The sequence below is a fragment of the Engystomops pustulosus genome, chromosome 9 (assembly GCF_040894005.1).
Source record: "Engystomops pustulosus chromosome 9, aEngPut4.maternal, whole genome shotgun sequence".
NCBI classification, from domain to species: Eukaryota; Metazoa; Chordata; class Amphibia; order Anura; family Leptodactylidae; genus Engystomops; species Engystomops pustulosus.
Window position 1 is genome coordinate 77,251,172 of NC_092419.1, and position 12,406 is coordinate 77,263,577.

Below are 12,406 nucleotides of genomic sequence, written 5' to 3' on the forward strand. Positions count from 1 at the left end.
TAAGGTATGTTCAGGTATTTGAGGTGCCTTGGATGAACTGGTAAAAAACAAACCTAATGACACTTCCCTGGTTTGATCACCAGGGGGAGCTGGCAAACACATTATACTTTGGAAGAAATGAACTCTGATGACCTCTGCAAAAAAGTATGAATATATTAAAAATGATAGCGGCACAAACAAAAATTTTTGCTGCACAAACCAGCACAAACGTAGCACTAACATTTGACACCAGTTTTGTTTGATTCGGTTAATGTGGGGGGGCTGCTTGACCTTTTGAACTTTAAATTTTTGTTCATATATTCAAAACAAAAGCAGCACAAACAAAAATTTGCGCAGCACAAACCAGCACAAACGTAGCAGAATTGTTCAGCACCAGTTTTGTTTGATTTGGGCAATGTGGGGGGGCTGGTTGACCTCTAATGACCTCTGGAAACTTTCATTAAAATCTCGAAAACTATGGCAGCACAAACAAAAATTTCTGCTGCACAAACCAGCACAAACGTAGCACAAACGTTTGACACCAATTTTGTTTGATTTGAACAAGGTGGGGGGGCCAACTTCACTCAGGTTGTATAAAGTCATGGAGGAGGCAAGCTCAGCAATGAAGTCAAGATCTCCCCACCACAGAACAATTTCTCTGCTGTGATTGACATAATCCCTTTTAGACTTTTGTAGAGACGTTTATTATGTCTCTGGACACAGGGCCATCAATTACAGTAAAGGAGGCACTCTGAGACGAGAGACTGACATAAGTGCAGAACTCTTTGCGTCTTTTACTTCCTACAACTATTTTACATCTCACTTCAGAGTTAATTTTCTAGATTATACCAACATGCTGGGCCATGAAAGAAACACAGTAGGTGTTAATCTGGCTGACAACATACTAGTAGTAGTTTATTAGGCCAATTTCTGCTGAAAGGCACCCTTTAAGTCAGTGGTTCTCAACCTCTCTAATGCTGTGACCCCCACAATACAGTTCCTCATGCTGTGGTGACCCCAAACCATGCAACTCGCAGTAAAAACACATTAAAATTGCGGCTCCGATGGCTTTAGGCGACCCCCGGTTTTGGTCGTTCGACCCCCGCTGGGGTCCCGACCCACAGGTTGAGAACCACTGCTTTAAGTGCTTCTGTCGAACCTGAAAGCAGCACCAAATTGCCAGTCGTGCCCCCCGTGACATCATTGGAGGGTGTTGATCAGTTGCCATGGCAAACTATAGTCTCTTAGAGACTCCTAGGTCTGCCAGTAAGTAAGATATGTAAGAGTGTGCCTGAGGCACACTGTTATAGATCACCGGCATGTACACAATATACTACAATACTACTGTATATTATATGAGCGATCCGACCCACTCGGATAAAAGTATGGGCCTGAAATAATAGTAGAAAAAATGTTTCAATTTAATATAAATAAAAATAAACCTGTTAATTGATATAAATGAAAATGCCAGCTCATCCAGAAAAAATGACACCTTACATAGATTTGTACATAGATTTGTCTCTAATGAGCCCGAAGGGCTACTAGGGCAATTCCCAGAGTCCCTCTGTGATGCAGATTCACAGGTTGTTAACTGTCTCATCACCCTACCTGTCTGCTTGATACCCCCCCCCCCTCCTCTATCTGATGTAATCTCACTGCATAACAAGCACAATATTTTTCTTGATAATTCAGCTCTATAAGTAGATGGGTCTAACCAGTGGCCATAAAGAGTGAAGTCGCTATAAGATTTAACAGCTTTGCCTATATACCTATGCCCAAATATATGAGTATGGAAGGAAAGCTAAATTAAACATTGGGGAAGCAAAAAAAGCATTTAACATTGTTTCAAGCTTTTAGTCAAGTATATGGCTCTCAATAGTAATTTAGTAACTTGTGTCGCTCTAGCCCATTTGTGCCATCAACATGTTCTAGATATTTCTGCTGAAACATTTTAAGTGAATTCCAGTCCTTCCCCTCTCAAAAACAAGGTCTTCACATAGTTTGAGGGCCAGCACAGGTGTTTTTAACACTCATTGGCTAAAGTTTAGCTGTTGAGTAAGTGTGTGTTTATCTTTTGTGTCTTTTTGTTTGCCTGTCTTCATGTTACTGATACAGGTATTTTGTTGGACATGCATATGTAATTCATAATACATCAAGGTACATATATTTCACATATATATAATATGCCATTGCTATGGGAGACATAGAGCTTTCTTGGCACTCTTCACTCCAAAAAAAAGGAAAAAAATTACCTAGTTTAATAAATGTGCTTACAATAGATTAATCCCCTATTTCCTGGGTCCAATGCTAAAAGTACCCCCAAGAGAACAAATTAAAGGACCTCTACCATCAGATTACATGTTGACTATTACTTACCTCCCCATCCCATGCACATTATTGACTACTGTTTCTACCATTCCAGCATTCTCCTTGAATGGTGTTGTGTCCAAGCATCTGGCATGTGTAATCCTAATATATTGGCACATTGCTAGCGTTACCGAATATACAGAGAGACTGTTTGATTCTGTTTGAAAACAACCTTATAATAACAATCCTTTTACTTAGATATTGTGACACATCTCCAGAAGACTTACTCTTTAAGATGATACCTTTTAGATCACATTTCTTTTAACAGATTTTAGTTCAAATATATATTATGCATACTGGCCATGTTAAGTGAGTCCACACTTTTTGGCGACCACTCTTCTGTTCAACATTGGGTAGGCATCTCTCATCTCTCTTGCCCAACTATTATTCTACAGTTTCTATCTATGACAATAACTATAAAACACAACACTGTCATTTTGTACTTGCTGGGTCTGCTAGAACGATCAAATGTCCATTTCTTTCCAGTATGTAACTTTAAAAGTTGTATAATAAAAAAAATTATCTTGTGCATAAAATAGTTTCATCCTTAAACTATGAAACCATGAACATCTAGTTAAATATTTTTATCTTTATTAGGCCTCATTCACACAAACATATGGGGGCCCATGATAGAGGTTTATGGCACCGGTTCATGGTGCGGAGAGCACACACTGGGGCAAATTTACTTACCTGGTCCATTCGCGATCCAGCGGCGCATTCTCTGTGGTGGATTGGGGTCTGGCCGGGATTCACTAGGGCAGTTCCTCCGACGTCCACCAGGTGTTGCTGCTGCGCTGAAGTTCCCCGGAATGCACTGATCTTCACCAAGCCGGACCGAGTGAAGGTAAGCGCGAGCTTTTTTTACGAATCCGTCGGGTTTTCGTTCGGCCATGCCCCCTGATTCTCGTCGTGTGCATGCCGGCAAATCGGAAATATTCGGGTAACACGTCGGGAAAACGTGAATTGGGCCCTTAGTAAATGACCTCCACTGTCTCACTGCACCATGACCGAGCTGGGCAGGAAATGTCAACGGAGGACGAGAGGGGTGAGCAGCTTCATTGTGTGAATGAAGCTTACATGTATTACGCATCTAAGATATTCTACACTATAGAGACCACACCTAGTGTCAACAGGAGTAAGTACATATCACATTTTGTACACAATTCACTAAACCAAAGGATATCTAGTTATTTTTCCAATAACTCCTTGATATGATAAACACCTCCCCATAAAATGTAGCTCCATCCTGTAAAGGCTGACTTTTCTGTGTAAAGTTGCCCCTCTTTCTAAAAGCTGTCCTCTAACCCCAGGGTAAGAGCTCTTATTCTTTACGCTCTAGACCTGTTTTCTCTTGAATTCTCTTGTTTGTTTCTGTTTGTTCGGCTCGGTCTCCTGCTCTGCTCAGGACCCAGCGCTAAGAAACAGGGGGACGAGGTATCGGATAATGACGAAGACGAGGAAGGAGGTATTTTCTGGCTGAGGTTGATGCATGGAACTTGTTATTATCATACTTTCTTTCCATCACTCCCTCATTCCATCCATTAGAAAAATATGTCAACAGGGTATTTGTGTACTTTTTATGCTGTTCGTTCATCTCTTAAATTTCACATCTTCCACAATTCCTCCATGACTTCCAGTTTCTATTTTTACTAAATCCATTTGTCAAGTCAGATTTGCACCTGTTCTTTCTTGCATTTTTTCTATTCCATTTAGGAGTGTTTTTTTTACTTGGTAGGCTTGCAGGGCTATTAACTTGCGAGTTAGAGCACTGAAGCATGGGCTACAATAGCCAATGCGCTAGGTGGGGGTCAGTAAGGTGTCTCATGAGGATAGAAGGTAGGCAGCATTCTGTTTGCAGAGCTGGCGATGAATAGATCCAGTCTTAGACAGTATACTGAACCTACAACCCTCATGCTCTCCTCTTCTTTTGCATTCATTGCTGATTTACAGATCATTATTTTTGGTTGCGATCCTTGTGAGTGAGGAGTATGATTACGACACTGTGGGTCATTGTAATATTCCTCATGCCTGAATTTTACCCTCTATACTCCTTTAATGTAAACATTACATATATCTTCTTAAAATTAAGCTGAGGTGACCCATTTGCCTGCTGTAAAACATTGTTTTTCTCTTGTCCATGTTAATATAATCATATTTTTTGCTTGATGTCCATGGCTTTCTCCTGTAAATAGAGCATTGCCATGTTTCTTATTGACAAATTCATTTCACAACCTTGTTGTGATTTTCTTTCACAGGACTGTGCTTATCCCTCTAAGCTGCTGTCAGTCTCACAATGGTCAGATACTGTAATGGTCACAGTCCTGTGAAAGTGCTTATTTAGTCTTTGGCATGAAGTGCATGCTTTATTTGCTTCTGCATTCAATTCTGTGGAAAGTGATGGTAGAGCTGCAGGAGGCTATTCCCTTGTGTGTGCTGAACTAGTGGTCTCTACTACATTCCCCGATATGTCATATCTATTGTATGTGAACTACGGCTGTTGTACTGTTCCTTGTTTCTATGAATGAATGTGTCAGGTATCCTGAAGACTTATCTTATCTCAACTCAGCAATATATTTAGACTCTATTATGTTTTATTTCTCACTTTGTAGATATCCGGGACACAGGGGCCAAACCAGTGATGGTGTACATCCATGGAGGATCCTACATGGAGGGCAGTGGGAATATGATTGACGGAAGTGTACTGGCTAGCTATGGCAATGTGATAGTCATTACTTTAAACTATCGTGTGGGAGTTCTGGGTTGGTATCCATTTTTATAAAATCTAATTAGATTAGTTAATCTAATCTATATTCCATCTCTGTATCATGTATTTACCTTCCATCATTTGCTTGTGTCTCTACCTTTGCCTTTGGCTTTATGCATATGTAATTGTTGAATAAAATGCAATAATTAACAAGTCTATTTATTTGTCATCCTCAGGGCACCATCAAAGATAATGGTTTCCTTCAAGCATTTAATATCAAAATTATGAGTTAGCGATGGGGAGTTCATTTCATTAATTTACTGCCCCCCCCCCTAGCTCTGTCATTACTTCCCTCCCAGGTTTTTCCAAATCACATACTATTTTTTTTCTACATATGAAAGTTGTAAAATGTCAACAGAAAGTTGTAATTCTGTAACGTCAGTCCTACTGTATAGTGCTTAACTTCTATCTATGTGTTTTACATTGGATACCCTGCTAAAGAAAATTTTGATTTCTGATACTATCTCCAGGCTATCAACATGTGCCTCCATTTTTATATTATGTCATGCATTTTTTTCAACCAAAATTTCCAACCAGTTTTTTATGGACATTTCCAAGAATTTGGCTACATTTAAAGGAAATCTACCATTTCAAAATGGTCATTCTGACCCAAACATACCTGTATGCTGATGCTGGAGGTGGTCTTGATATAGCACAGAAATCCTTAGTAGACGTCACTGGCTCTCGGAAGCGACAGAGGGAGGGTGGGGGAAGAAACTTACAAACCTGCAAGGCACGTGCATTGTTATGCCAATGACCAAGTGTCAGGGGCCCATCACTAAGTACAGGTATGTTTGGGTCAGGTATGGTTTTCTACGATCCTTGGCTGCCCAGTCAAAGCCTACTGGAGCTCCATGGTCATAAATTTTAATATGCCACATATTTGTTGCAAATGTTCCCCCAACCTCTGTCCTATTTTTTTTTTGAAGCATGGTCATAAAATCACATGCCTAAGAAACAGCCACATTCACGTCTAGAGAACAAATGGTTTGGTTGCAAAATGTTTTGCAACAATTCTGCAATGTGTCAGTGTAACCTTTTCAGATCTAGATACATTCTATAATACTAGCTAGTGAAGCAATGCATGAAGACATTGTCATATTTTACATTGCTGAATTTATGGATTTATCTTCGCAGGATTCTTAAGTACTGGAGATCAGGCAGCTAAAGGAAATTATGGACTTCTTGATCAAATTCAGGCACTCCGTTGGGTCAGCGAAAATGCTGCATTTTTTGGAGGTGACCCTCGCAGAATCACAGTGTTTGGATCAGGCATTGGAGCCTCTTGTGTCAGTCTCCTCACCCTCTCTCATCACTCAGAAGGTAAAGTGAATTTGCATTGACATTCGTCCTAGCATTATACCAGGATTCCTGTGGTATGATTTTATAGTTGTGTATTTAATATTTGTATCTTTTCTCTACACCTTAAACGCCATCTAGTAACCATCCCGTTATACCATTGTTTCATGATTACACTTCGTAACTCCATGTCTGTGTGTCTGTTTCACAACATTGAAGGCCTCTGGATCACCTGACATAAATCCATGACTACATCACCAGATGTCTCTGTTTGGGGCCAGTTTTTAAGGTACTGAAAAAATTGATACAGGAGCAGCCTTGTCATTTATATGCCATGTTTTAGTTTCCTAGACCATCATTTATCTTTACTTTCATCTATACATTACTTACATTTAGCTGACATCCTATCACTATTCTTACCATGTATTCTATGAAGTAAATATGGTTTCTTACTTCCAATTACAGTTATAGTCACATCCAGTGGTTATATCTTGTATTGCATTTTGGCTTTATTAAAATTAACGCAGCTGAGATGCAGTACCACATTCAGCCTATGGAGAGGGATGCCATTGTTTACACTATGGACCATATTTTTCCTCTTTAAGCCATATTCCAGTCAAAGAATATCAAATATGCCATTAGAAGTAATATAGTGAATTTATTGCTTTTGTTATATAACTTTTATTAATTGCTTGTGACTATCATTTTAATCAAAACTTTTCACCATATATTGGGAATTATAATAATTTTTAAAATTCCCTATCTCTGAAACTGTTTCAGAAACTGAAAGAAATCCCCTAATGACTGGCAAAGTATAATTCCAAAATGGAAACTAGAGTTAACCTCAATTTACTGTGATTATAATAAAGCAGCAACTACAATATTCCTTCTATCATGAACATCACATCTTCCATTTTCTTAACCTTTGTACTCCCTTTTTTCCTAATTCTTCTCCCTTTACTCTTCTCTGGTTCCATTGATTTTCCTCCATCTCTCCTTTTTAGAAAGATCCTCTTGTGCTGTGTTTCTTCCCTGGCACACACTGAGACCAGCTGGGCAGGAAGTTGGGCTGCTGATCTCTTTATATCTGTGTCTATCTTTCTGCATCACATTGTCTGATGCTGAGATGAAAACCAGAAAACCCCACTTCAAAGGCAGTTCTGTATGCAATATTGTAGGGATGTTATAACAGTAATTGTAGAGGTACAGTTTAGAAAAAATGGACATCATTTTAATGGAAATTGTGCCATGTTAGGTGCAAACATTTTCATGAGTTTGTCTGGTCTCTTTAACAGGGTTGTTCCAGAGAGCTATCATACAGAGCGGGTCAGCTCTTTCCAGCTGGGCAGTTAACTACCAGCCTGTAAAATACACACGATTGCTTGCAGAGAAAGTAGGCTGTAATGTTCTAGACACCGTCGACATGGTTGACTGCCTTCGCCAGAAAAATGCCAAAGAGCTTGTGGAACAAGATATTCAACCAGCACGGTATCATGTAGCCTTTGGTCCAGTAATTGATGGAGATGTCATTCCAGATGACCCTGAAATTCTCATGGAGCAAGGAGAATTTCTCAACTATGATATAATGCTGGGAGTCAACCAAGGTGAAGGGCTCAAGTTTGTAGAGAATGTGGTGGATGCAGAAGATGGTGTTTCCGGGAGTGATTTTGATTACTCGGTTTCAAACTTTGTGGATAATCTATATGGATACCCAGAGGGCAAAGACACACTTCGTGAGACCATTAAGTTCATGTACACTGATTGGGCAGACCGTGACAATCCTGAGACCCGTCGGAAGACCTTAGTTGCTTTATTCACTGACCACCAGTGGGTAGAGCCATCTGTAGTGACTGCTGATTTACATGCCCGTTATGGCTCACCAACATATTTTTATGCCTTTTATCATCACTGCCAGAGCCTGATGAAACCACCGTGGTCTGATGCAGCCCATGGAGATGAGGTGCCCTATGTGTTTGGTGTCCCCATGGTGGGTCCAACAGATTTATTTCCATGCAATTTTTCAAAGAACGATGTGATGTTAAGTGCTGTAGTCATGACTTACTGGACCAACTTTGCCAAAACAGGGTAAGGAAATAAAGATGCATGTTTTATATCTTTTACTGAGAATAGATATGGGAGAACAAGGATTGAAGAAAGGCTCATTCACACATTCTTTACTGATGTCCGTGTGCTATCCTTTCTTTTGCGGATAGCATACGGTCCCATTGAGTTTTAAACTATGAATCTGTTAACTTGTCCATTTGTTTCAATTTAGAAAGGATGTGAGAAAAAAATAGCAGCATACACTATTTATTTCTATTTATTTTTTGGAGGTGAAAAAAACAAATGACTTACTGTAGGGAGAAAAAGGGAGGCAGATACAATAGACACACAGACATCACTTGTCCACATTTTACACAATGGACATGCTTGGCTGAAGGAGCCTTTACAGTATAGAAACAATTGTCTATAGTCCCAGCGGCAGTCTAAGTGACATAACTTCCGTATTTAATATCATAATATTGGTACCAATTTCTGTCTCTACTATCAGTCTTTAGACTTTTTTTTATTAAATAGATTTATTCACTTATATTCCTAATTATATTTTCCAGGGACCCTAATAAGCCTGTTCCACAAGACACCAAGTTCATCCACACAAAAGCAAATCGATTTGAGGAAGTGGCATGGTCTAAATACAATCCACGTGAACAGCACTATCTACACATTGGCTTAAAACCACGTGTTCGAGATCACTACCGGGCTACTAAGGTGGCATTTTGGAAACACCTTGTTCCACACCTCTACAACCTACATGATATGTTTCATTATACTTCAACTACCACAAAGGTGCCACCATCTGACACAACCCAAAATTCTCATATTACCCGCCGACCCAAGATTTGGGGTACTAAACAGCCAGCTATTTCTCCAACTCTTAATGGTCCAGCACCCAAATGGAACCCAGACCAGGACTCAGTTTTGATACAGGATCCAAGGGACTATTCTACTGAACTCAGTGTCACTATTGCAGTGGGAGCCTCTCTTTTGTTTCTTAATGTGCTGGCTTTTGCTGCACTCTACTACCGCAATGATAAACGTCGTCAAGACACACAGCGGCAGCCTAGTCCACAGCGTGCCTCAGCCACGCGGGATCCAACACACAGCCCTGTACCTCCTGAGGAAATAAATTCTCTACAGATAAATGCTGGACATCCTGATTGTGAAGGAGGAGGTGTCCCCAGCCATGATAATATACGAATGGCCACTCTTCCTGACTACACACTTACGTTACGTCGTTCTCCAGATGATATTCCACTCATGACACCAAACACCATTACCATGATTCCAAATTCTTTGGTGGGACTACAAAGCCTTCATCCATACAACACATTTTCTGCAGGCTTCAACAGCACTGGCCTCCCCCACTCACACTCCACCACTAGAGTATAGCACCCCACCATGTTGCACTTCCTCCTTGCCTGGACCAATAAATTTATGTAAGGTGTCTCAGGCAAGGAAGAAGATGTTGAAATGACACATTCCATACCCCCAAAGAGGAAGGGGGGACCGATGTAGGGCTCTGCTTCTATTATGATGGAAACGGTCTGTTCAGCCAAGACCCATCAAGAACGCACTTCTTCTGTGCTCTTGTTTTCTAAAGTGCTTTTACCCTATTGGAGGCACATAGACAGATAAGGAAGCTTAGCTGAGGAAACGGCTTGACCTTATTGATAATGGTCTGCAACTAAAAAAAATGTATAGGAGAAGGAGATTGTGATTGAAGAAGAGGAACGAGGGAGGGAGACAAGCCTAATGTATTTTCCTATCCCTTTCCAGAAATAAATGTCATCTAAGTTTACTACAAAGCTATTCTTTGAAATTGAAAAAACAGTCTAAATAAGCTGCTGCAGAAGAAAAGTATTCTTTAGCCTAGCCTAGGTATGATGTAAATCATATTTTTAAATATAATTAGTTGCAAAATAAAGAACCATGCTCATTGACCCAATTATCTTTATCTCTATGAGCTCTATCCCAAATATGTGCCAAATTCTTATCAGCTTCGGAATAGGGTTGATATATTCCCTGGTTAGTATACTACCTTTGTCCTCCCAGTGCCAATTATAATACGCTAGCCATCATCAAACAAGTGCAGTCATTGGCCTTTTCTCCCAGCTTAGGTAGTCTCTTTTTGGTTAATATTGGACTACAACTCTTAGCATATGCATCCAGTCAATAGCTGTGTAGGATACACATGTCCTAAAAATGAACGACACCTCTGAGGTTGGTACACTGATTTTCTTTTTCAAAAACTCAAGAAACAGTTGAATTGTGCCAAATTTCACAAACTTTCTCTTCAGTCGGAGCTGAAGCTATTGGTGTGGTCAGATGACTTGTTTTTCTGAGTTTGGGTAAACACTTTAGGAAGAGACTTATTTTGTTATTCTCTTTATTATCTTTTATTCATAGATGTGAATGGGGACTAGAAGCGACCTTTCCTGTCTTAATGTATCATGAAAGACAATATAAGTGGCTTGGATTTCAATCCCACTTGGGTTTCAACTCATCAAGTTAGAACTTTCAGCTTAATATGTATCCGAGATCTTAAAATGTTGGGTGTATACATTGACTGACATGGCAGCAGAAACATCTTATACTATTTTTACATAAAAAATATGTCATACACAAAGGTTCCCACCTCTCTCTCCTTGGGTATGTTTGTAAATGGGTGTAGAACAAATAGTTTGTGCATGTATGTGGGTATATGTATGCGTATATACCTGTGTATGTGTGTGTATATATATATATATACATATATATATGCATACACAGGAACACTAACAAACTGTTGTACATGAATACTCACATAGATGTTTGCTCCCCCTCCCACTTCTTCCTCCAACTGGGATCCAACGCCTTTTCAGCTTTTCTACCATTTTCCATGATTTTGGGACATGGGTTTTGTGACATGAAGGGATGCCATGGGTTCAATTGACAGTTTTGTGACACAGAGGGGCACCTGGGGTCAGTATTTATAGAATGTATTTATACTGTATCACAGGAGAGTAGAAAACGTATTCCAAATAAAGAAAACTCATATTTTTATATGATGGTCAATTGATGTGTTACCGTTGTAAAGGTTTAACTTCAGTGATGATTTGTAAAGAGTGTTCACAATTACAGTATGACTGCAGCATGATCCAAAGACATGAAAACTGAACAGTATCACAAGCCAACTGGATTGCCAACATAACAAATGGAATATTTCTTATACAAGAAACTTTAGGTAAGCACAACACTAGGTGTTTTGCCTGACATTAGTAAAGGATATTCCAAAGATCGCAGTAAGAGGTACGGCTTCGACTACTGATAAAAATGAATCTTATATTATCTAGTTTTACCATCTTGCTAAAACAATAAACCCCCTGTGCTACTTATCCACCTTTAATCCTCTAGCACTTTTCAAACTAATTCCAAGATTGGGTGCCATGTTCTTTAATCACTTATGGCTTTGGGAGTCAATCGTCCCTGTCTTATTCTCTTCCGTGCCCCACTATAAATTATTGCTGTAAAGATGATTGGCATGGAGAAAGTCGTGTCCTTTTATTGGCTGATGCATATTTATAGATCACATGGAGTATTACAAACGTGTAGCATATTTTACATGTTACAACTCAGCGCCCTTCACCACTGCTATGGAGAAGTTTTTCACCCAGATAATTTTTGTTCATTTTTATTATACCAAACATGAAGTAAAGACTGCAGTAAAGGTGAGTGTAACGTTACATAACAAAGCAGTTAATTCCTGGGGTTCTATAATGACTGCACTTATTGTTTTTTATCAGTAGGAGACTCAGTTATATCTAATATTAAAATAATATTCAATTTTTGTCTTGATCTAGGATGACCCTTCCCAAAATTTGGCCCCTCCTGATGACACCGCTGTCAGTATTTTTCTACTGAAGCAGCCCTGTTTATTCACAGCTCCAGGCAACACAA

At 39.5% G+C, this 12,406-nt stretch overlaps 1 protein-coding gene across 6 annotated transcripts in view; it reads left to right on the forward strand.

Annotated features, from left to right (window-relative positions):
• NLGN3 (neuroligin 3) overlaps positions 1-11,512 on the forward strand; it is a 111,808-nt gene extending 100,296 nt beyond the window's left edge. For 5 of the 6 annotated variants that reach the window (XM_072124105.1, XM_072124109.1, XM_072124106.1 and 2 more), the window contains 5 exons: positions 3,752-3,811; positions 4,956-5,105; positions 6,248-6,433; positions 7,705-8,494; positions 9,022-11,512. In XM_072124105.1, coding sequence (XP_071980206.1) covers positions 3,752-3,811; positions 4,956-5,105; positions 6,248-6,433; positions 7,705-8,494; positions 9,022-9,859 — 2,024 coding nt within the window. In that variant the 3' untranslated portion in view covers positions 9,860-11,512. The remainder of the gene's footprint in view (positions 1-3,751; positions 3,812-4,955; positions 5,106-6,247; positions 6,434-7,704; positions 8,495-9,021) is intronic. The other variant, XM_072124110.1, reaches the window with a different exon arrangement.
• The last annotated feature ends 894 nt before the right edge of the window (positions 11,513-12,406 follow it).